Source organism: Musa acuminata, chromosome BXJ1-6 (assembly GCF_036884655.1).
Source record: "Musa acuminata AAA Group cultivar baxijiao chromosome BXJ1-6, Cavendish_Baxijiao_AAA, whole genome shotgun sequence".
NCBI lineage: Eukaryota > Viridiplantae > Streptophyta > Magnoliopsida > Zingiberales > Musaceae > Musa > Musa acuminata.
The window spans coordinates 23,755,699-23,782,255 of NC_088332.1; the positions used below are offsets into that span (position 1 = coordinate 23,755,699).

Below are 26,557 nucleotides of genomic sequence, written 5' to 3' on the forward strand. Positions count from 1 at the left end.
AGAACACAGAGGTGTTGAAGTAGGGGGTCGAAAGGGGTGAGGAAGCGACGACGAGTCCAGAGGGACTTAGCTACCCAAATCAAAGCATCGGTTAGAATGGAGGTGGACTCGGAGGAGTGCCACAGAGACATATTTACCGATCGTGAAGAAAGAGATACAGATATTGTTAGGATCGAGAGCACTAAGAAGGGGGGGGGTGAATTAGTGCAACGGAAAACTTTTCAGCGATTAAAACGAAAGCTGCATTCGTTCGATAAAAACGATTTACGTCTAAACGCAGATTTAGAAAGTTCTGAACTTAGAAACTTATTCGTAAGATCGCAGAAGGCAGTAAACAGTTATGATTGAAATCAAAACGTAAACGTAAACTGAAATATGATGATCGTACGAGAAAAGCCGATTTACGTCTAAACGCAGATTCGGAAAATTCTAAACTTAGAAACTCGTTCGTAAAATCGCAGAAGGCAGTAAGCTATTGAGAAGTTTGCAGTGAAGGTAAAATGCTCAAAGGAAATGTAAACCGAGATTTAGAGTGGTTCGGTCAATCTTGACCTACTCCACTTTTGGCTTCCTCCACCGACGAGGTCACCGACGTCAACTAGAGGCCTTCCTTCAATAGGCGAAGGCCAACCACCCTTTTACAGATTCACTCCTTTTGACGGGCTTAGGAGACAACCTTTACAGAAGTTTTCTCTCCTCTCTTTACAACTCAAACTTTGAAGAACAGAAGGAGGAGAACTTTTAGTCTTTACAACAGTTTTGAGCTCTAAGAATCACAGAAAGATATCAAGATTTCGAGTGTTAGTTCTACCTTTCAGTGCTGAATGGGTGGGGTATTTATAGGCCCCAATCCAGTTCAAATTTGGAGCTCAAAACTGTCAATTCCCGGAATTCCGGGATCAGGCGGTTGCACCTCCTGACTGGGGTGGTTGCACCGCCTAGCGGAGCTCGAAGACTGAGCCTCTGGGCGGTGCCACCTCTGTCAGGGGCGGTTGCACCTCTCTGCCAGAGCTCAAAGATCGAGCTCAGGCGGTTGCACCTCCTGACTGGGGCGGTTGCACCGCCTGGTAGAGCTCGAAACTTGAGCTCAGGCGGTGCCACCTCTTGTTAGGAGAGGTTGCACCGCCCAGTCTCGCTCGGAGACTGAGCCCAGGCGGTTGCACCTCCTGGCTGGGGCGGTTGCACCGCCTAGTCTCCCTGGGAGACTTAGCCCAGGCGGTGCTACCTCCTGGCTTGGGCGGTTGCACCTCCCACAGCAACAAGGGTCCGAATGGGTTTATCCATTCGGCCCAATTTGGGTTTTTCAGGGGCCCAATTGCCCCAAGATTAAGCTAATGGGATCACCTCCCATTTTCAACTTAATCATTCGTGCTAACTACGATAAATCCTAAGATAATTTCTGCAGCTTGCTCCGGTGCGTCAATCGCTTCTTTCGGCGAGTTTCCGGCGAACTTCCGTCGATCATCCGATGAACCCTCGGTGATGCTCCTGCGGACTTTCGGCAAACTCCTGGACTTGCGACGATCCACTTGGCAAGTTCCAACGAGCTTCTTTGGCAAGCTTCTGGACTTCTCGGATTTGTTCCCGCAGAACCTCCGACGACTGTCCGAACTTCCGTCGAGCTCTCGAACTCCCAACGTGATCATTGTCTTGACTCCGACGCAACTCCTGCTGCATGTCTTACTTTCATCGTAGTTAATCCTGCACATGTAAACAAAACTTCGATCGAGACAATTAATCCTAAGCAATTAACCAAGTTGTCCGGCATGTCATTGGTCCCTCGACGCTTCGTCCGATTCTTCGGCGCATCGTCCTTTCCTGTGGCCTATTGCCCAATCGGCTAGTTGGCTCCGCAACTCCGATATCCTTAGCACAATACCCGCTCTTCTTGGCTCGATGCCCGAGTCCACGGCCCGAAGCCTTCTGTCGATATGTCGACCGATCCACCGGCCCGACGTCCAATCTTCTGACATGTTTCTCCGGCACAACATGATTTTCCTGCTTTAATTGTCTCATCCTGATCGAAGCATCCTGCGTCACTCAAAACGCAGATTAAATCATAAACATACATCAAGTGGTTTCATCATTAAAATACGAGATTCAACAGATATGAGGCGACGGATAGTAGGTCCATGGGTATGGCAGCGCCATAGTACCGTAGAGGTGGGACATCCATGAAGTTATCGATCCTTTGCTCTTATAGAGAGAGAGCGCTTGGTCATGAAAGGGGCCGAGGTGGTGGAGAATGAGAGGCAAACTCCAAGTACTGAGACAAGGCTGAAGGGTAGAGGCCAATGAACTTCGTAAGACCAATGTCAATGAGCTTCTCATTAAGATAGCTGAGAGTGAAAGACTTCGAGTCATGCAAGAGTGCACGACTGAGGAACGAAGCAGGCAATACACAGTAATGTACCTTTGCTACTCAGTGGAGCAGGCGACAGGGTTGATAGAGAAGAAGATGGTATAATCCCAGAGGCGACCAAAACTATTAGAGACTTACTCCAAGTTGGGGTGAAAACTTCCTGCATTCCAGAAGTTTGATGACATTGAGAAGGTGAATCACAGTAGCTAACTCAACGTAAGGAGTGTAAACACTTCAAGTGCTTTAGAAGTGTGAGCAAAGAGCAGGCGAAGGCTAGTAACCAGCTCGATGCATAGAGTACAACCCTCAAGAAGGCGAGCAAAGTCAAGTAGCTTTTGCCTTCTCAACTCTTAAGAGAATGGGCAAAACCGAGTACCCTAATTTCTTATCTATTAAGCAGAGGAGCTCTGCACATGTTCAAAGACCCTTTGAAAAAATCAAATGAAAGACAATAGTTATCAAATCATCACCGATGGTGATTAGTGATATTGAGAGCAGATTATCCGCTTCATTTCCCAATAGAATGATAATCGATAGCGGAAGTGATGCGAACCAACTTGGAAGTGATAACTAAGTGAAAGAAGAGTTGATGGGCAAATTTATGGAGGAATGATCCAAAAACTTTAAAAGTTTACTAGACAATGCTCATTAAAGTTCCAACAAGTATCCACCAAATTCAAGTAGCATGAGGCATTTAAGAGACTAGCACATAGTAATGATGGTCTTTTCCTTCGTCTAAAGGATCTACAAGAACCAACATGGATCAACACAACTCAGCCAATCCCACACGAGAGTCAGAGTCATTGGCAAGTTGAAACAGTATAGCGGATCAAAAGTTCAACTACTCAATAACAGCAGCGAAGAGTAGCTATGAGCCAAGAGGCTCATTACAACTGGAGTAGAAGATTGAAGACTCAGCAAAGGCGAGGAGTTGCGATGTCAGCAAAGGCTTCGTTGAGGATGTCGAAGGAATAAATGAGGGAGAATGTTACAGACAAAACTGTAAACAAGATGTTTAATGTAATGCTCATGTATGTCTGTGTCTTTTTGTTTGTTCATGCTTTGCATAGCATGTAGAGGGATGGTCGAAGGCTTAACAACCCCAATTTAGTTGGGTTTGGTGGTCATTTTAGGTTTGTAAATAAAGGTTGTGTCATGTGGACAGTTATGAAAGATTTCAGTTTGTAGTGGACTATTTTGGACCTTTTGTTGTGTAACCATTCAGAGCTTGTAAAGTCTGTTTGTAATTTACATCGGTTATGAAGTGTTTCTTGAAATGATTGCTTGTGGATCCTGAGTGAGGCACTTTCTCTAACCCGTTTCTCTTTTGTATGTCCTAAGGGACTACATGAGGTTTCTAGGAGGCTGACCTTTGCGGATGGACACGCAAGGGTGCTGCACGACTTAGGCAAAACCAGCTAAGTCCGTGACAGGACGTAGATCACGATGACCGAACCACTATAAATTCGATGTGCTCTTTACTTTTGCTATTTACCTTCATTGCCTTCTTATTTAACCGTCTACGATTTTGCATATACTCTTATGTACATTTTCAAGTTTAAACGCATTTCCTTCACAGGTCTTATCGAACGTAATTTTTTAAAATCGTTGAAAGTTTACGATAGCACTAATTCACCCTCCTCTTAGTGTCATTCATGATCCTAACACGACTTACATCGACTTTTTGATATGTTATTTATTTATTATTCTTTAATTAATTTATTTTTTAAAAAAAATTTCCTTCACCCCCAATAATTAATAAGTCAATTATGGTGATAGCATTCCAACCAAATGATTGCTATTCTAAAATAAAATAATATACTTATCCTTAAAATATTAATTGGGCAGTTAGATAACAAATATATATCGAGGGTTATAGTCTTTTGTCTTAAGAGTTTCTTTAGCTAAAAGATTTATGACAATCTTGGTGGGTTTTACGGACCTATCGGGCCAAAAGCTTCTCATGTAAAATCGGACCGGATTTATCTCGTGCACATCATGTCATTTATATTATATATATATATATACTAAATCATGATTTGATCCACTGATCTATTATTCATTTAATAATGATCTATTCAGTTATAAAATTAATGGGGAGGTGTACCGACGACTCGCTAGTGATGGAGATAATATTTTCGTATAATATACATGTAGAATCAGTTGATGGGGAGATCGAATCTCGATAATGTCATCACATAGTGAAGAGTGAAATAGTACAAAAATACAAATACATTTCCTGCGTATCGGCATCTGTTTCCATGAAGGGGATGGATAGGAGAAATAGCGCGGGATCCTGAATCCCGGACAGGTTCATCCCGCTCGTGTTGCGACCACCACAAAGTAGGAGGGAGTCTTGTCAACGCACTCCAGAGAGAGAGAGAGAATGCATCTTAGCGAGCACGAGGGCATCGAGGGGAACACCTTCGTGGTGACGGGAGGGTTAGGGTTCGTAGGTGCGGCCCTCTGCCTGGAGCTCGTCCGCCGCGGCGCCGCCGAGGTCCGGTCCCTCGACCCCCGCCCCGCCTCCTCCTGGTCCATCCAGCTGCGCAAGGCCCGTGTCGAGTGCATCCAAGGTCCGCCTTTTCTTCTTCTCTCTCTTGCTTCTCCTGCGGTCTCTTCCAAGTACGGCGCGGTTTCAGCTTCAATCTGACATTTTTGATACGTTGTTGCCCTAAAACTCTTTCTTTTGGCCGTTAGATTTTCTCGGTGGCCCTAAATCCCTAATTTATCAGATTGATCAAATGTAGAAATCGAGTGGTTGGTGATCGCGTGCTCTTCTTGTTCTCTTCGATAACTACTACAGTTGGTGTAGGGTTTTAGGCGAAATTGTGAAGTTTTGTGCGATGAGTGAAAAACTCTATTTATCTTATCAGGCTCATAGCTGGTTGTTCAAATTCGAGATGGGTCGATCTTTAAAACCTTTATTTTTTCTGATTGCTGTAACAAACTATAATATAGTGCTTGAATGCATTGTCCAGTTGCTGATCATTTAACTGAACCCGACAATGATTAGGTTTTCTTGCATATTGTTCAGTTGATTTATTCATTTTTGCAACCATTTACTAGCCTATCATTTAAACTGAACTGCTTACCTTATTTGCATTCTGGGATGAATGCCACACCAACATATATGATCCTTTAAGGCAATGGTTCAGTTATGGAATTCATTTGGCTAATGATAATCACATTGGAGGCACTTATCGATGATGTAATTATGCAAGTGTCCACAGGTTTTTGAATTGGTTATTGTGATAGGCCAATGTGGTTTATCCACATTCCAACACCAATCTGATCTGGGGTGAGAGAGACAGAAGATCAAGTGTTGGAATAGGGCCTTATGATGGTCAAACGATGGATTTGGTCAAGTTGTGTTTTATATAAGTAGGATTTTTCATGAAAATGTAACCAACAACAAAATCTAAGGGCATAGGATCCTGAATATGGATGAAAACAGGAAGATACTGGGTTAGGGTACTTTGGAAGACATAAAATATAAACATGAAGATCCAAGTCTGTATGATTTTTTTTGTTTGGGTATGAATGGGCAGAAAGATGAAGGAAGCTCTGAAATGGGGTGTTGTGACTGATTGGATCTAGCACAAATAGGTTCAGCATAGGACCTGTTCTTCACTGGATTACAGGTTCTGTTTTTATCTGATATATTATTGTTGGTATAAAGGTTGTAAATCTGAGTTTAGATCAGAGAAGTTTCAGCTGGCGGATATTGTTGAAGAAACGTTTGGTGTGGCATTGCATAATACTAAAATACAGAAATATTAGTAAGGAATTATGGAACAAAATAGTTTATGTGGACTTACTTATTTGAGATCCTAGGAGTTGTTTGTATGGCTGGCTTATAGTGCTGTGTTTCTATTATGATGAGCTATTCTTAAGCCACTTATATAGTAACATAATTCATCTAAATTTTGCAGGGGACGTGAGTCGGAAGAAAGATGTTGAAAAAGCTTTACGAGGTGCAGATTGTGTTTTTCATCTTGCTTCATATGGAATGTCAGGGAAGGAAATGCTCCAAGCTGGGCGTACTGATGAAGTTAATATAAATGGAACCTGCAACATGTTGGATGTCTGCCATGAGTTTGGTATCAAAAGGCTAGTTTATGTGAGTACATATAATGTTGTCTTTGGAGGAAAGGAGATTGTAAATGGGAATGAATCATTACCGTATTTTCCTATTGATGAACATGTTGATCCATATGGCCGGAGTAAATCTATTGCAGAACAGCTGGTTCTTAAAAGTAATGGTCGTCCATCCAAGTAAGTTTTTGAAGTTTTTAAATATTATTTTGCATATAGTCATTTGTGTTTCCTTTAATGATTTTTTTTTATAAGATAAGCATGTCTCTCTTTAGCAATTGAGGTAGTTCTCATAACCTTGATAAGGAGAAATAGAGAGACATGCCTAGGTTGGCTTAAGAACTTCCTGTTGCAGAACAAAGGTAAATTGATCGAGTCATAGTTGAGCCATGTAGTTGAGTTCTAGGATTTGTTATTGGGATGATGTCGTGTTTTGTTTATGGCTTGTTTTAATAGATACTGCTCGTCAAATTTTATTCTTTGGGCAACTGAGCGAGCTTAGCTCTTTGTTTAATGTTTTTAGTTTTTGTTGGATCTGAAAGCATCTAATGCCAAGTTAATTTAATGTCTTTATGATTTTTTTTAAGAATTAACGAGTGCAAGGGGAGGCTAAGTGTTGCATCGGGTAAACTCTAGTGGATTGAGAGTCTCTTGGAGTAAAGAGGAGCTTCTTCATGAGCTTTTTTTTCTTAGAGGTTCTTGGGAGACTCTAGTGAATATATTGTTTATTCCCAGAGGAGCTATTGTGATGCCATTGATTAGAATGAAATGACTGTTGGTTCCATAAACATGAAGCAAATTCAACTATTTCTGGTAGCCTGAATGTAGCATCAAACTTTCAGAATTTTAGCTTTTAATGAAAAAAGACAAAAAAAAACTTATATATAAATTATAGCACACCTGTCTCTCCTCAAGCTTCTTCTTTTTGGACCAGGATTCCTCCATTTCTTTTTCTCCTCTTTCCTCATGTCTAGTGTAGGCTCAAGCTTCTGCAACTCAAACTAAGGGATGCTAGCTCTTTCAGACTCTTATTTCTTTCGTCAGCCAGTTTTATTTGTTAAACAGTTGGACTGCTGTTATGGAAACAGTCAAATACAAAACTAACTAGGGAGGGATATAAGCCATCCAACATGCTTGGGTTGATGTATTGTGGTCCAACATTTAAGTTCCTGGTCAGATTGGTACATACTGTATTTACACTCCGGTAGACAAATATTCGATGAGTACCTTCCTTACTGTACTTCCACCACGGTATATAAATTCTTGATAAGTCCACCTCACTAAGCTTCCATGAGACCTTGATAGTATTTTCTTTATAATTTTTTTTTCTTGTTATAGGAAAAAAGATGGTTGCCTTTATACTTGTGCAGTTCGTCCTGCTGCTATTTATGGACCCGGTGAGGAAAGGCACTTTCCAAGAATTATTTCCCTTGCAAAGCTGGGTTTGGCGTTATTCAAAGTGGGCAGTCCAAGTGTAAAAACAGACTGGGTCTATGTGGAAAATCTTGTTCTTGCTCTGATATTGGCAAGCATGGGACTTTTAGATGACATTCCTGGTAGAGAAGGACATCCTGTGGCGGCTGGGCAACCATATTTTATTTCTGACGGTAACAACCAGATTCTTGGAATCAAGCTTCTATAATGTATTACACTTGCATTTGGAGATCCTAAAGAAGACAGACCAATGCATATACTGTTTCTGTGTGTCCCTTGTTATGAACTATTGAATTTTATCTCTGTTTCAAAGCACATATATTTTCATGTGGTTTCCTTCCATTAGATCTTGCAGTATATAGTATTTAATTCCAAGGATTACTTTTTCACATACCCGACCCATATTGGTCCCTGGCCGGACCGATATGTATCAGTGTTTGGAAGATGAAGGAGAAGAGAAGGTGCAATGGAGGAAGAGAAGGAAGGAAGAAGGGGAGGTGGTGGAGGAAAGAGGAGGAAGAAAAGATGGAGGAGAAGAGGAGAGGAAGTGTACTTATCGGCGGCTCACAGCGAACGACCCTAAGGGCTTGCATTTGAGCAACGTGAGCCCTCTTTGTGTTTATTATTGTTTTTTTAAATGGTTTGGATCAAACCATGCAAAACGGGGTTGATCCACATAGTGGTTTGCGCTCGGACCAGTACGTACAGTCTGGTCAAACACTGTCTAATTATCTAAAACGTGGAAATTGTTTAAGACTGAAGTTGTATAAAATTCATCAAAAATTTGTTGATACTAACTCTACCACGTGGTGTTAAAGAGCGAGCCTTGATATATGGTGAAGATTGCTCTTTTGCACTTGGATGACTAGGGTTTGAGTAACGGTTATCTCTGATTGCAAGGGTAACACTTACCTTGCCCCACATCCTGCATTGATATGAGTCTCATGCACTGGACTGCTCTTTTTTTACTAAAATTATGAAGAGGAATATCAGGACTATGTAGTGATTGCTACGCCCAAATTATTAGTACACATTGATTACAAGAGGAATAAAGGGCTAAAAACAGCTGATATCTAGAGAGAAATATATTACTACTTGGCAGAATTAAAGTTACATTTCTTAAACATCTGTATCCTTAGTTTGGAAAATGTGAATGATACCTGACATTTTTTTTCTTTTTCTCTTTGACATAATCTGAGCTCTAATTTTGGACAATAATAATGGATCTCATTTTATCAAGTAAAAGCTTTTATTTTAGGAAGGTCTTTTGACAAGGCCTGGGGGGTTTGTCCATGGCTTGTAGCTCTGTGCTGTCATACTTTGAGCTACTGGTTCCACCTTGTTGCTAACAAATTTGTTTCTGAGGATACCTTTAGAAAGGGACATTCCACCTTTAAAAGAGACATGAAAGTATGTTTCACTCTTTAACTTTCTGCAAGAACAGTAATAGTGCATATGAGCTGTGATGCAAAGGGCATGCCATAATTGGGGTTTGAATAAGACGACCTTTGCATGGGATTCTCATCTGTTCTATACCTTGAGATATTTAAAAATTCAAATGAGAATCATGTGAAGATGCCATAATTTGGTTTTGAATAAGATGACATTTGTATCTTAGATTTTTATCTCATTCATAATTGCAAATATTAGAAAACCCAAGGGATCTTTTAGCTTTGTCATCATCTTGGTATTGAAGGATTTTCCTGAAGGCGTCTCTTTTGCTGAATTTTGTCTTTAGCATTCTGTGCTATCTAACCTGTAGAGTCTCTCGTGATGTAGCATGCAGTAAAAAGGTATAACTGAACTACCTTTGCCTTGGTAATGTCATGTAATGTCATATTGATGGTATGGTCTTTTCTGGGCAACGCCATGGAGTAAAATATTGTAGGTAAGCATCTGTAATAAATCATATAGGTAAGCATCTGTAATACCGAAGATACAGGTTACATCCATTTTATGGTTTTGTTAGCCTATCAAAAAGTGTACTCATATTGTTTTCATGAATAATTATTCAGCATATATTACATATTTCTTTTTATTCGTGTATCATGAACTAATTTTTGAAATATACTTGCTTTTCTATTCAGGCTCACCAATCAACACTTTTGAGTTTATAATGAAGCCTTTGTTTCAGAGTTTAGATTATGGCTGGCCAAGACTGACTTTAGGTGTCCATCCTGCACTGTTGATGGCACGGATTTTTTGGGTCATTTATACACTTTTATATCCATGGCTCAATCGTAGATGGCTTCCACAACCTCTGCTTCTTCCAGCCGAAGTTTACAAGGTCAGTGATACTTGAACTTTTCATTGAATTGGATTACTGACACTTGTAGATTTTACTTGGTTCTTTAGAGTTCAAATGTGAATTCTCATTCAATTTTGAGTTTTCACTTGCTACATATATGCAGAATCTATTTGGGTAGTCTCAATGAAAAAACTAAAAATAATCAGCTGGTAGTGAAGGTTAACACCATAATTATTTTTTTCTTCTAGGAGGTTACAGCATACTTGAATTGCAACTAATCTTGTTTACATGTGACGTCTATGTCTTGTTGTCTTGCCATATTGAGATCTTCCCATGTCGTCCCGTGACTGTGCTTCACATGCTACGGTTCACAATTTCATCCTTTCAGTACCAAGCACAATGAACATAAGTTTGTCCGGAGTTTTTAATATCATTTTTTGGAGCTTTGTCAAACATAAGAAATGAAGTCATTGTGGCATATGATGCTTTTTCTCCATATCATGTGTGATTTACTATGTGCACTCAAATGAAGAGGTCATTGATGGCACATGGTGCTGCTGAAATATCTAACTTCCATAATTCTTTGAACAGATTGGTGTGACACACTACTTCTCCATTGTGAAAGCTAGGCAAGAGCTAGGCTATGTACCAATTGTGAGCCCTCAGGAGGGCTTGAACGCCACAATCTCATATTGGATGGAGAGGAAGAGAAAAGAGCTGGATGGCCCGACGATATTTACCTGGCTCTTCTCGATCCTGGGGATGACTATATTGTTTTGTGCAGCTTACGTGCCTCCTGTGGGACCTTTTGCTTGGACAAGGGCAATTGGTATTTTCTTCTTCCGGTCAGTCTGGACCCTGAGACTCGTCTTCAATGTGTCAGCAGCTTTGCATGTCAGTGAAAGCATCTATGCCTGGTACCTCTCGAGAAGAATCGACCCTGCAAATTCTAAGGGGTGGTTTTGGCAAACACTGGCGCTGGGCATCTTCTCACTGAGATTTCTGCTGAAGAGAGGGTGAAACTGAGGTAGTGACCCCCCCCCCCCCAAACTTTTATGATGCATGGTATGCAAAATATCTAAAGCTCTTTTCACGTCATCATCATGATGGAAAAGTGCGTTGGTTTGATGAGAAGTGCTTGTATTTTGATGAAAATTGCGTTGGTTTGATGACACCAACCATATTTACCATGCAACAGCATTCAAAGCAATGGTAATAAAACTGGTAATGGAAAAACAGGTTCCTGCTTGAGGCTTCATGCTTTGTTGTTATCCTTTTTTTTTTTTTTATCATTATGGAATGACACACCAAAGTTGTATTTTTGGTATTCAATTAGACCTTCGAAAAGACTCGTTTGCTTCTATTTTATGAATATGATCTGAATCTTTTGGTCAAAGCAGATGATGTATCAAATGAAGTTGATCTGAATCTTTTGGTCAAAGGAGATGATGTATCAAAAGAATGTGATTCTCAAAGGGGGTGCAACCTTGCTATTGCATCAAGTGGGAGTGTTGATCCATCAATAACTAGGACATGCCAACTAAATACAATCGAAACTTGGAGAGGTTTAAGAGTGCCCAAAGCCTCTCTTTTGAATCTTGCTTGATGTTTCCATGGATCACAGCTCGGTGTTTTATGAATACTCTTATCAATTGTTTTCTGAAAACCAACAGTTGGGGTGCCAAAACGAAAAAGAAGACCGCACAACAAAAAATTGCAACTAAGAAACCTTTGATTAAATGCATACAAAATCCTAACGAGGATGAGAAAATCTAAGAAACCTGTAAAACCCCCCGAGGCTCAAAAATTCTTCCGGTTCGCACAGAACGAGCACACGACCACGAAAAAGAGAAATAAAGGGTCAGTTTTTAGCCAGGATTTAAGCTCTGAAAAGCACCAGCTTGCTACCAAAATCCACAGTAAAAATTCAGAGAAATTACGAGATCCGGAGGCCGAATCCTACACAAAGCTTCCCCTTTCGCTCTAATTTCGTCGAACAATCACGAAATCCGTGAGAATTGTGTTAGAAATCGGGAGGAGTTACGAAGAAGCAATCCTGGTGAGAAGAAAATCTAGAAAATTTGGGGAGGGAGGACTCGGAATCCCTTCATCGAGAAGGTGGGCAAGAAGAGTCGAAGTTGCTCTAAAACTATTAATAATAATACATCACATAAATAAGCATATCTCTCTCAGTCTCAAATTTATTTCAAGTATATTAATATCATTTTTAAGTAATAATAATAATAATAATAATAATAATAATAATAATAATAATAATAATAATTTGAATGCATAATTTATTATGGAGCTTACTATTCATAACCCTTTATTATTCATAGTTCCTTAGAAAATCAATAAAATAATATTTTATTATTTATAATCCTTCAAATTCTACTTTTACCCTTCTCTTTTATCGTCCATTGTCTTTCTCCTACGGCTCCCTATCACATGCACATGTTATTATTGTCGACTCTCCCTACTACCCATTGCCACTAATCACTATTCCCTATTGTTGTGTAAGCTATTGTTGTCGACTATCTCTATCAATCGCTGTCATCGATCACTGCTCTCCCACTGATCATCGCCCCTAGCCTATCTATCACTGTTCCCTATCGCCTATGCATGTTGCTATCATTGACTCTCTCTCCACCGCTCGCTATTATAACTAACTCTTCTTACCGCTCGTTATTACTAATCATCGACCCTATCGTTGTGCACGTTATTGTTGACGACTATTCCCATCACTCATTACCATTGATCATTGCTCTTTGCCGTCAATTGCTACCTTTAACCTATTCCTTACTACTCCTTGTCACCTATGCATGCACATTGTCATTGTCGAATCTCCTCACCACTTGTTGCTGTTGTTGATCATTGCTCCTTGCTAATGTGCACACTATCATTGTCGCTATCGACTCTCCCTATCACTTGTCACTCTCAATCCATGGTCCCTATTGTCGATGCTCCCCCCTCTATCATTATCAACCTTATCCGACGTCGATTGCCGCCCCTTCCAATGTCTCTCCAACTATCTGACACTCGACCTTCGTAGGCCCATGAGCCATGTCATTCAAATTCTAGGGAGGGTCGATTCCAAGAGGAAAAATAATCTAAAATATGCATCTTTCAAATCTATTTTATGATACTCGAAGCACTTATATTCTAAACATTATTAAAACTACCCAAAAGATATATCTTTTGAGCTCTTTCAATTTTATCTAAAATATACATATTTGAGGTGCTTTTAACACTACATCTTTTGGGTATTTTTAGTAATATATATATATATATATATATATATATATATATATATATATATATATATATATATATATATATATATATATCTTTCGAGTGTTTTTAACACTACATCTTTCAAGTCTTTTATTAGTTTGTTTGTCATGATAATAGAGTTGTTAAAATCTATTAGATTATGGTGTGGATACACGGTGGGGGATCGAACCATAAGGATTTTGAAGGTTGTCCAACTCAAAGGAGATGAAGGTCATACGAGGATGAGGCATAGGTCAAATACGTTACAGAAGCATTGTTGATGTCCATAAAGTATATCGTAGTGGCTCGGTAGATCCATCAATATCGAAGAGTTTTGAATCATTGCTTATGCTATACGAGAGTAGAGACAACTAAAATGTTTAAACCATGCTTGTCAAATATCTATGTGGTCACTAAGTGCAGATGGGCCCCTACGATGTATTCGAGAATATGTGATACATGTCAGACTTGGGAGGAGTGATGACATGTTTGTATATTTTCCTACATTGACATGTGCTCATCGTCGGAGTGTCTCGAGTTATCAGTAGATAATGTTTTCGAACATTTTCTAAAGAGATGTGGTCTTAGTGTTAGATTAGAATGGTTATATATATATATATATATATATATATATATATATATATTTTATTTCCTATACACGATGATATTAATTTTCAGCATGTTGCACAGGAGGCATATATCTATTGTATCTGCTTGGATGTATATTGTTTTGTGATAAGAGTGGTACACTAATATTTATACATTTCTTGGTACTTATATGCACACTTTTGTATTGACAGCTTGGATTCACATCTCGGGTTGGTGTTAACTAGTTTGCTGGGTGGGTACTTGGTCCTATTTCAAATATGGATGTGTGTAATTATATTTTTAATTCTTAACAATATATACGTAAATTTGATTAGTAATTAATGATATTAGTTATATAGATTTAGATTTATGAGCATTTTTCCTCTCGCCAATCGAGGATTATCCAAACATATACAGATGAATTGTCTCAAGAGTATATTATTGAAAACATCGTAGAGATCGAGCTGATTTAAAAGATATACGAGTGATGCTCGACTACTTGAATACTAAAACTTAAGTGTATTTAACTAAAATAAATAATAATAATATATTATAGATTGATCAACTAATGAGTTATTTAAGTTTTTTTTTTTTTTATCATTAAGGTGATTTGAAACCTGATGTAAAGATTATACCATCCGATGTCATTTATCACTTTTTTATGCTTGAAGTGTGATTACTATTCTTGAACCATGCCATCTAGATAGATAGGGGCTCACAATAGTTACAATACATGCAGAGAGAGTGTCACAATCTCTTTATCTACTGTCACGTACGTGCTGAGATGAGAGGAGTGTTAAATATAAGAAGAAATAGTATAAGAACATTGATTCTTCGTGGGAAAATTATGTATTATGTAACACTAATCTCATCTCGTGATGCACGAGTTAGTAATGCTCATGATATATCACTTGATTCTATGGATTGATATTGACGTATCTTATGGTTAAAATATTTTTAAGTTATAAATTGAGGGCCATATACGCCGATAATTCAAGAATATTTAAAATTTTAAAAATAGGATTATAATTAAATGTAGCTGATGCTAGTTTTGGAGGTAATCATATAAGACCGATTTTTTCTCTTTTATCACTTTGATCTGAATTAGACCTACGCTTTCATGTCCTCTTCTTTGTGTTCAACTTCTAAAAGTAGACACATGTGCCTTCTCCTCTTCCTCTTACGTCCCTCCCTTCTCTCTCTCCGTGCCATGCCGTCAACTATTTTCAACGATTTTGAGGCTTCTAGTTATTTTCACACCCTAAACCCTAAACTCTCATTGTTATTTCCCTCTTCTCTCATGCCCTAAGCCCAACTATTTCCTCTCCTCTCGTGCCTTAACTCTCATCAATTATTTTCTCCTCTTGCGCCTTGGCTCCTATTAGTTGTTCCCTCTCCTCTTGTGCCCTAGCTTCCGTCAACCGTCGAATACTCACCGATCTTCTCTCGTCGATCGTTTTTATCTCTGGAGTGAGTGTCATTACTCTCGTTGATCATCTATTCTTGTGTTAATTCTTTGTGATCCTTTCTATTCGTTCATATATAATACTTACCTGACCCAACAGGTGGAACCATCGTGGCATAGTCTTCGAGACTGTCAGGCAGTAGTACCACCTAAATACAGTCTCCCAAGTGATGGTATCGCCCAGCACAAGCGGTAATACTGCCAAGACCCGAGAAACCTAAAATGAGACATTTTTAGGCTCCAAGTTTGAATCATCTTGAGGCCTGTAAATATCCCTCTCATTCCTGGTTAATATACACAAGAATTGAGTGAAAAAAAAGTAGAAAAACTCTGTTGTAATATTGTGAGAACTCATCTAAAAAACTCTAAGTGTTAGTATAGTTTTAAAGAGGAGTGAAAAGGGTGTAAATGTTGTCTCATAAACTTGTGAAAACGAGAAGAGGGTTGTAAAATGATAGTTGATCTTCGCCCGTTAAAAGAAGATCATTAGTGGATGCCGATGGCCTCGACGGAAGGGGAATCGGTGGAGTGGATGTAGGTCACGACGACCGAACCACTATAAAATCGGTTTGCATCTTTGTTCTACTTTTAATTCTCATATTGTAAACTGATTTACTTACTTTATTTGGTCATGATATTTTTGTAAACGTTTCAAAGTTAAGCATCTTTTCGAGATTGATTTTAATCGTATAAGAATTTTTCAAATCGACGTTTTTATTGCTGCGCTAATTCACCCCCTTCCCTCTTAATACCGACTCATTCCTAACAAAATTAAGTTTTTGTTCTATGTTTTAATAATTTTATAATTAATTTATGAGGTTAGAACTTAATTTATAATCTTTTTGATCAATTCAAAACCCTTATATAGTAAGTTATAGCATTTTTAATTAGTCATATTGTTTTTTTTTAAGGAGACAAAACACTATAATTCTATAACAATCATAGAATTATCTTTCTTTGGTATATCAATTGGTTTGTATTGTATTTTAATTCCACATATCTCAATTATAATATTTTTTAATAGCTTTATAGTATTTTTGTTGGGATACTAAAAACACTATAAAATTATTAAAAAACATTGTAATCGGTATAATATTCCTCCTAAACTATCGTATATACTTATTTGAATCCTACTTTGCTACATCAAATGTTTCTAGTATATTTTAATTTCATACGACTCACTTACAATACTTTTAATAGCATTATAGTATTTTGTTAAAATGCTATTAAAAAATTATGACATCATCTTATTCCGAAATTGACCAAACATATTTAATCATAAAGAAATATTCATCTATGTATTATTGGATCGAGAGATGGAGATGTCATCGACATATATTGATTGCCATCAAAGGCTGCATATTCCAACGTGGCATTGCTTCCGACTGTTATATCATGTACGTTGGAATTCAGGTAATTACATCACAATATTATTATTAGTAGATATATAGGAATGTGGATTTTAAGTTTAACTAATTGGTATATCTCACATTTAACTTTGAAATTTAAACAAGATGAAATAAATATAAACATGATTCATATTTATTGTATTTATTTATAATTTACATTAAACAAATAAACATACAAGTCATCAAAAGTTATTTATTGCGGTTTGAAAAGTCGTTATAATATTTTCGTCCATATACAGAAAGACAAAAAAAAATATGGTATCTCAATAGAATGAGGTGATGGATATAAATTCTTGTGATTCTTTCTATTGCATACGACATGAATAAATGAATTTGGACATAATTTGCATTGAAATGTTTGATACAAGTCATAAAAAATCAATTAAAGTATTTTTGAGTATTGTTATACTGACTGTTTCATTCATATATAGAAAATATTTATCATATAATTTGTATATTATAAAGGAGTCATGATGCAAATTCTTGTCATTTGACATGAATACAACAAATATTTTGCTCAATATCATGACGCTATTTTCTTTCAATTACATAGATATAGATATAATTTATATTAGGGTGTTTGATAAAAAAAAATAATAAAAAGTCAATTTATTTTTTATAAATAAATAAATAAATAAATAAATAAATAAATAATATATAAAAAATAAAAAATAAAAAATAAAAAATATAATAAATTAGTGAATTCTTGTCTTTCTTTTTATTGCATACAATGCCAACAAACGGATGTAGACATACAAGTCGAAACACATCCTTACAATATTTTATAGGAAAGAAAAACAGTGTGTGAATAGAAAAAATATTGTAACAAATTCTTATGATTCTTTTCATCGCATATAATATTAACAAATAAGATGTTGACATAATTCATATTGGAGCGTTGGATGCAAGTCATAAAAAAAAAAAGAAGAAAACTCAGCTATGGTATTTTTAGAATGTTATTTATAATATTTTTCGTTCATACATCGTAAACATTGATTATATTTTGCAAAATAATGTAAATGGATTATCATTCCATTCTTTCTAATATATATATATATATATATATATATATATATCTAATGTTGATATCACGGTATTATAGATGCATTGTATATATCAATATCAACGAGACCAAATAGGAAAAATAAAAATTGTGCCAAAAAAGGGATATTATTATTAATTAATTAATTATACGGAACAATTTGAACCGGGACAATTTTTATTTGGTTGAGTAGACCGACCGACCGACCGAGCGAGCGAGCGAGCGAACGGGTCGGGTCGGGTCGGTTTCCGGTTCAGACGAACCATCTCTATAAACTGCCAAGGGTGGTGGGGTAAAGGCACCTGTTGTGGACTGGATTCCGGTCCCCTGCCCGAAAACCTACTACTCTTTCTTGTCTTCTATTCCTCGCCACCTGTTCATTCCTCTTATCTAATTGAAACAAGATCTAGGGTTTAGAGACCGGGGGGAGGGGCGACTAGGGTGCATCTGGAGCTCGGATTCCTCCGACGGTTTATCTAAACCCACGTCTTTGCTAGTGAACTCGAGGTGATTGGAGCTCCGCACCGGCGGCATCTCCAGAAAGCTAAGTTCTCTCATCCTCCTCTCTGCAGAAAATTGATGTCATTCGAAGCTTCGTTGAATATGATGTAGCTTTGGCATACATTTGCATCCAAGAGGAACGTAGCGATATTTCCTTTTGTTGGGAAGTGGGGGTTGGGTTTTGGGTTCCGGAAGTTGAAGAAATTTGTCTTTTCTTGGAGAGGTTCTGGTTACAGACAAGGAATTTGAGACAAGTTGGAAGCTTTTGTTTTCCACGAGTTGGAAGATAAGGTTTCCTGTGCTTTTCCCTTGGAACGTCTGCAAACTCTCAGAATCGAGCAGTACGAGTTGCATTTTACCAACATCTGTACACACACACACAAAAAAAAAAGAAGAAGCAACCTTTAGTCATATTCGGCCTGTGTTTTATGAACCTTACTGGTAAGCTCATCTGACGGAATCTGCTAGCTCTTTTTGCTACCTAGTTGGTATCGATTTGACGGATTAATCAGCAGGATGAGTGAGGTTGGGGACACCGGTGGGATGGTGGAAAGCAGTGAATCGGAGAAGGAAATCACAGAGATTTCTGAAGTTGAGCAAATGAATGCAGCTGAAGAGGAGGAACTCACACCTCTAATTGATAACCCTTTGGTCGAGAATGACTCTGGGCTGCAAGCAGAAGTTCTTCCTGAATTTTCTCAAGAGCTTGTTTCATCTGAACCGACCGGTGGAAATGATGAGATACCACATATATCAGAAGCCAACAATGCTGATCCTGCTACAATGACTCGGGTGGAAGATGCCCCTGATCTTGTTGCTGCTTCCGATGCCAATATTGGAGAGAATTCAGAGAAGACTGAGGTGAAAAATGAACAACTTGAAAATGGGAGCTCTTTTATGGTGACAGATAAGAAGGAAGATATTTCTGAAGAACATCAAGCTACGGAGGCCTCAGTGAAGCAAGAAAGGGGGAACGAAGAGTACCAAGGCGGCGTTATAGAGGGTTCTAACCAGTCTTCTGATTTTGACTCTTTCTTGGATGGTTATGATTCTGGTACGGAGGAACAACAATCTGCTTTCATGAAAGAACTTGATAACTTCTACAAAGAGAGAAGCATGGAATTTAAGCCACCTAAGTTCTATGGTGAAGGGCTGAACTGCCTCAAGTAAGCACAATCCTTCACCCTTTTTTTTTTTTGGGTACCTTTGTGTTGCTGTCACAATAATAGTCTTATACACTTTCTGGACCAGGTTATGGAGGCAAGTGACAAAGTTGGGTGGCTATGACAAGGTAAAAGTGCTTCATTTTACATGAAATTCTCTCCTATTCATCATTGCGTCTGGTTTCTGTTTGAAATATGAGACTCGTATGCCATAGTTCATAATCTAAAATAAAAGGTCTGGCGCAAAGGTAATTTGTTATGCATCATAAAACCCGACAAACTCTAGATATTTGATTTATTTATTTTGTTTCAAATTGAATTGCCATGTCTGAATGATGAGTTTTTGTCGTTTGCAACTTTGAGGATTCACCCTCTTTAGTTGTTGGGTGAAATGGGACCAGTTTTGGTTGGAGATGTAATTCCATGCCAGGATCCACAACTCAGATATTACAATGCATTTCCTTCTTCCATTTGGATGATAATTTTGTTTCGCATTTAATAATTTTAAGCTTCCTTTCTGACACTGGAATTGCGTTATGAAATCAAATCAGTTACATTCTTTTAGAGGACAATTCTGTGGTTCATTCATAAAATCAGTTCGTCACAGATTAATTCAGTTATGATCATAATAACCAGGATCACTAAAACCCTCCTAGAAAATGTGGTTCTGCTTCAACATCCTAGTTTGGGTTCTTCACATCCCAGCCCATGTTGGTAGGCAATCCCGATAGCCAAATCATGGATATCTTGTCATATATGATTTTTTTAGATATAAACCTAGTAAGCAGAAGCAAATTTATGGCGGACATTTGTGACCTAGAATCTATTCATGAGAAGCTAAAGAAAAGATTTGACACGCTTGATTAGTCCCTTCATCAGAAGTGGGAGGATGTTGTGATGGTTCCTGTGGCTGGATGGATCTTCTCTTGTTATTCTAAGCTTAAACATTTTGGGCCATGTGGATGTAGGTTGATAAGGTTAATGAGTCAATTTGAGGATCAGGTTGGGTCGTAACAAATGGCCAGATGTGGAACGAAAGGTGTTACAGAACACTAACTTTCTAAAAGTATAAATATATAGAATTGGGTTTAAAGCAAAATAAAAGGTTTCAGATCCGATTAAATGCAAGACTAATGGCTTAGTAATGCCAAAATGTTTTGCCCAATATAAAAGAATGATACCATGAGTGGTTCACTAACTACACATTTCATTTACCATTAATGGCATACCATATATCCACTCTCATTTGAGCAATTCACATAACAGGTAATTATGCCTAAGACTACTGAATGTTTTTACATTAAGATGACTTGTCTTGTTCTCTAAAGAAAGAAATCTGATTTTTTGCTTGCTGCTGCTGTAGGATTCTTTCTTGCATCTTTTCCCAAACTGTTTGATAACAAATGGAAATTTAAGTAAAGGCTCTTCTTGTACATTGATATGTCATTGCATCCTCCAAAACGAGAATAGCACGTTATGAAAAATGACTTAGTTTCTCAAGTGAAGCCATAATCTTGATGTGTAAATTTATTTGTTTGTCTAGGTGACATCATGCAAACTTTGGCGACAGGTGGGAGAATCTTTCAAACCTCCAAAGTGAGTTCCTAACCAAGTCTGTTTTCTTTCTCCAATGGCAACTGGGCAAAAATGGTTTAAACAATTTAACCAACTAAACTCAGTGAATCATGCAAATCCTACATACTTCAAGTTCACATATTTACCGATCGAGGATCCCCTTGAAAACATTGTGTAACTAACTGTTTGTTTCAGCTTATAAATGCTGAGTGTTAGAAAGACACATGGAGAACCTCAAAGTGGACATTTTTTGCACCATATAAAATATTGTATTTTAAGTGACAATTATTAAAATTTTTTTACGGGAATGCATAAATGGATTTTAAGAAAAGAATATTGGCGTATTCTGAAAATTTTATAACATACGGTAATGTATCATTAACTTATTGGTCTTTTGAATAACATTTTGATGAGCATCTCCAAGGAAATTTTTGACATCCATCACTCTTAAATGATTTATTGTCAATATTTTTTCAGGACTTGTACGACAGTGTCTTGGACATTTCGGATTTTCTATGAGAAGGTAATGCTTACACTAGAAATGTTGCAAGCTGGACCTTGAAAGAACTTTCTTTCTTAAGTTTCAGACCTCTTCTTTTAAGTTTATAAATGTTTACCTCATACATCAGTTAACTATACTTTTATTTGTTATGCCTATCATTAAAGACTTTTTTTAGCATCTTATATACTGATACTATGTATTAGCATAGTACTGGTCTGATCAAATCTAAATATGATGATATTACATTGTTGAAAATTTGTTCTTTTGTTTTCGCCTTGGCCTTTTGACAACTTTGATTGGAAGGGAGAAGAGTTCAAAACTAGGTTTAACCAATATTATTTATTTGGAGTTAGCTTCTCAGCAGCATAAAACAGAAGGGCTGCATTTGTGTCATTTTCAAGATAGTGTAAGGTACATTTCTATCTGGGTGCAAAACATTTTGTGAAGCTGCTGTGTCCAGAACAAACACTCAAAACTACTTGTGTATATTTGATAGATCCGAATTCTTCTGATGAGCAGGTCAAAGGAACTCTGATTCAACTGCAACGGTGACTCCTTTGAATATTCATATCCTAAAGTGAATTAAAAGTGTAACCACCATTGTTGCCGTTGAGAATCAAGTATTCGTATCCTTGCTTCTTGTTCTTGGGTTCCACATGTTGCTAGTAGCAATGGACTTTGATACACTTGATTTGATTCTAGTACTTTCACACTGATCTTTCTTTTGAATTGATTTGGAGATCCCATGCTAAATACAGCATTTTTTTTTCCCTTTTTATTGATGTTAAATATTTTAACTTAAAAGATATCAAAGAAACTAGAAAGGACTTAAAATTAATAGAGAGGCAAAAAATCTGGGTCACAAGAACCATTTCTACTTGCCTGTTTTCTTTCTTTTCTCCCTTCCTCGATCACTCTTTTTTCCTTTGCTTGGCTCTCTATCCATCTCCCTTCCACTATATATTTTGATTGATTTTTTGACCAACTCATTTTTTAATCAACATGGGCAGTAATTCACTTTTGACTGATGCAGGCACTTCTTGAGTATGAAAAACATAAGATTCGTACTGGAGAGCTCCAAGTACCAACTTCTTCGCTTGCAGAGCCTATTATTTCTGAACATCAGGTAAGTTTTAGCCTTATCTTGTCATCTAATTGTGTTTTATAATACCAATCTTCTCTTTTGGAAGATGTCATAGTTCTACTTTGAAGTAGAGGGCCATATTTTATTTCATATGTTTCCATCTGTATAAATGGACAAAGGATTCTGTGTAAGAGTAGGAATTTTAAAATTTTGACTCCTAATGAATGTCAACACTCTATGAATTTGAGCTAAAACGACATAAACAATGATACAAATTAATGAAATAAGGGCAGGCCTTGATACAACAGTAATAGTCTCTCTAAATATTAATTTAAGGTTACGTACATTGACTTTCTCCAAAAACCCCGTATTGATTCCAAACTCCGTATTGGTTGACACCTCAAGCTTTGGATTCACACTTTTTATTAATTAATGATATCTCAGGGAACTTGTAGAAGCGAGTTGGCAGGTAAGAGGCCTCCATCATTTTACTTGTGATGTTGTTATTTGAAGATATGGTAACTAGTAGTGGTTATTGTTGATTGTAGAAAGATTCTGACGGAGCGGATCGAAGGTTTGTTAAAGGAACTGCCTATTCCTTAAACCAATATTACTGCAGAAAACTGCTTTTTAAATTTTGTTTTGTTAGTTCGGACAAATATGGCCAAGAGGAGGAAAATAGTCATGTGTCTGAACCCAAATGGTTGAGAATTTATGGGTGCTGCTTCTTGTTTTGCCAATCATGGCTGCTTACAATTATCAACTAATCCTATGCTATTAAGCTAAGCTGGTAAATGCTTTTTTTAGTTTTGGAACTTTTCATAGTCACGATTACTTTTGCCCAATTTTGATGAAACATGAATTTGCATGTAAGTTTCATGTAAGTTGTGTATGTTGGTTAGTATGGTGAAATGGGTTCTTATGGGACACCTTTCATGGATCTTGCAGGCAAGTGGAAATCAGTCATCTGTCTCAGGTAGAGCTAGAAGAGACGCTGCAGCACGTGCTATGCAGGGTTGGCACTCTCAGCGCTTGCTTGGTAATGGTGAGGTTGGAGACCCAATTATTAAGGTTTGTGAGTGTGATTTACCATTGTTGAGATCTGTAATTATTTTCAGCAAACATGTTTTTTGGAGTCTGCTGTTGACCCAGCAAATGTTTTTTTTGTCTTGTTTTGGTTTGTAGGACAAGAGCTCGTTCCAGTTGACAAAGCGTGATAAGCATCTTAAAAGCATAGGTTTGGGTCCTTGGAGTTTTCTGTTCGTGACATTCATTTTCTGATTTCTTATGTTTTCTGAAATGTATGAAGGTGGATTAAAGAGGAAAAAGCCATCTGGTCTCGACCGTGCTGTCAAATTTGCACGCACTAAAGTCATTAAGTCACAGTTAAGATCACTCACTCTTAATTACATGAAATTGTATTCTAGTTGGTAAAGAACTATTGCTTCCTCTGGTTTGATATGTTTAGTAGCCTTTTTTAGTGGATATAGATGTAAGCTCACAATTTTGTGTATCTAGCAGAATTCACTACTTTGAGGTTATTTCTAAGACTGGAACATTTAGTTGTGGTGGAGGTGCATGCATGCTTAAAATGCAGTTCTTAATGCAAATTACTCATGTATATTCTTTAGCTAGGCTTAAATGTGTTATTTCTAAGACGAACATTTAGTTGTGGTGGAGGTGCATGCATGTTTAAAATGCAGTTCTTAATGCAAATTACTCATGCATATTCTTTAGCTAGGCTTAAATGTCGTAAATTAAAATTCACACCACATATTTGAATATGGTCATGTGAATATCTTGCATAAGGCCTGTCTCTAGTTGGATATACTGAACATGATGTGCATGTAGTGTGGATGCCGCTGTACAAGCAGATCATGTAGCCACAGAAGCTGCTTCTTTTCCATAATGCTAAAATTTGCTATGGTGTGCATTATTATTGGGCTAGAGACCACTATATACAAAAAAAAAACATAAAAAAGCATACCTGGTGCACGAGACTCGATGGTCTGCAACCTTCTAAACATAGAGAGGCTAACAATTTCCTATTATTTACCACTTAAATAGGTTTCTGAATCTGTCTAAATATTATTATGTTTTATGTGGAAAATAAAAAACAAATAAAGAAACAGAAAACATAATTGTTATTTGGACATTTTGATTTCTTATACTTAAAGATTGGGGATGGAGCCTTCCCCACATTTGCCATATTTTAAGATTCTTTTTCCTAAAAAAGCTGATCTTGGATCTTTGTCCAATCACATGGCTCCCTGTCTCATGCATTTGGAATTATTAGTTCCTTTTTCCAATGCTACTTGCTCTGTAAAAGCTATTATAGTTTTGTTGTCGAAGTCAAATGGTTCTCTAGAATTGTGGATCAATTTATGGTATTAAAATGGGTGCTTTTATGACAGAGACGACTCGATGGTTTTTGATGTTGGGACTCCTGCTGATTGGGTGAAGATCAATGTGCGGCAAACAGTATGGTTTTATTGTAATTTCAGTTTTAGTTAAATCCCTTACTAGTATATAGTGTATATGATGCAAAAAAAGAAGAAGAAAAAAGTGCTTATTTCTAGAAGTTATGAACCCCTATGAAGTTCATACTAGTGCAACCAAATATGGTATGCTGGCGTAGTGCTTAATATTTTTGTTCATTATAACCTTTTACCTTGACTATGTTCTCTGCTCTCTGCAGAAGGATTGTTTTGAAGTCTATGCTTTAGTTCCTGGGCTTCTACGTGAAGAGGTAGATGCCACTCTTTCTATGATGTGTAATGACATTGGTAACTTGTTGAATGATTACAGAAAAGTTCTCTCACATCAATCTTAATGTTGCTCAGCCTATACTTATATGAGCAGGAGAAGGATAACAATTTTGTTTCTCCAACTGATTGCCCTAAATTTATTAATGCATCAATTCAGGTGCATGTGCAATCTGATCCTGCTGGTCGATTGGTTATATCTGGCGAACCGGAGCAGCCTGATAATCCGTGGGGCGTCACTCCCTTTAAAAAGGTGATTGTGTACAAAAGTTAATTGTTACTGACATCTTTTTTCACTCAACAATGTCACACAATATCCTCAGGTTATCACCTTGCCTTCGCGGATTGATCCTCATCAAACTTCGGCGGTGGTGACCCTGCATGGCCAACTGTTTGTCCGTGTGCCATTTGAACACTCAGGTCTATAGCTATGAGACTGTGGAGTTGTTGTACTACCTTTTTACAGAAGTAGTAGAGTTGGTACCATTTGCTTGCTCATCTAAAAATATGTCATGTCAATAGTATTTGGTCTAATTCTATGTATTTATTGGTTCTGCCTGCCAGATATTTAGGGCTTATATTTTGCCGAGACAACTGAGGTGCTGTTTGTGTCGGAGCAATGCTTCAGTGAACCTGCTGGATTCTACGTTCCTTTTCGACTCAAACAAATGCCTCGGAAAACATCTGATCTGATTTAGGACACTGTCCGTAAGTCAGGAGTACTAATGTAGGGGAAGAATGTTGATCGAGTAGATTGTTGTTTTGATAGCAAAGACTCAGTTTTATGTATTAGTTTGTAAAAGTAGATGATGTTGGCTTCAGCTCATCTATATAAATGATTTCAAACCCATGGTTCAATGTGCATAGCTGGACGTATTAACCATCTTTATTAGTCTGATGAGTAAATATGGTCAGTCTACCTTTGTGTATTGCGATTGTTGTCGACTTGTATTGCCTGTTGTTCAAGCTTGAGCTCATACCTCTGCTTAATGCTCGCTTAACTCAGCGGGAATTCTTCTTCGGCCCTCCCAAGGAGATGCAAGCTGGA

At 37.5% G+C, this 26,557-nt stretch overlaps 2 protein-coding genes across 3 annotated transcripts; both read left to right on the forward strand.

The window, feature by feature from the left end:
• Positions 1-4,600: 4,600 nt before the first annotated feature.
• Positions 4,601-11,505, forward strand: LOC103973861 (uncharacterized). Its single transcript, XM_065188034.1, has 5 exons — positions 4,601-4,938; positions 6,298-6,640; positions 7,799-8,067; positions 9,982-10,181; positions 10,734-11,505. The coding sequence occupies exons 1-5, from the start codon at positions 4,749-4,751 to the stop codon at positions 11,160-11,162; spliced, it is 1,431 nt and encodes a 476-aa protein (XP_065044106.1). The 5' UTR covers positions 4,601-4,748; the 3' UTR covers positions 11,163-11,505.
• Positions 11,506-18,236: 6,731 nt separating this feature from the next.
• On the forward strand, positions 18,237-26,359 carry LOC135676638 (AT-rich interactive domain-containing protein 5-like). 2 transcript variants are annotated; one of them, XM_065188037.1, is made up of 14 exons: positions 18,237-18,861; positions 18,936-19,586; positions 19,672-19,711; positions 21,127-21,179; positions 21,636-21,681; positions 22,694-22,786; positions 23,693-23,815; positions 23,930-23,981; positions 24,054-24,129; positions 25,159-25,225; positions 25,443-25,493; positions 25,670-25,762; positions 25,833-25,929; positions 26,074-26,359. In XM_065188037.1, the coding sequence occupies exons 2-14, from the start codon at positions 18,937-18,939 to the stop codon at positions 26,079-26,081; spliced, it is 1,449 nt and encodes a 482-aa protein (XP_065044109.1). In that variant the 5' UTR covers positions 18,237-18,861; position 18,936; the 3' UTR covers positions 26,082-26,359. The 2 variants fall into 2 exon arrangements, with proteins under 2 accessions (XP_065044109.1, XP_065044108.1); XM_065188036.1 differs by having other exon boundaries at positions 18,237-19,586.
• Positions 26,360-26,557: the final 198 nt, after the last annotated feature.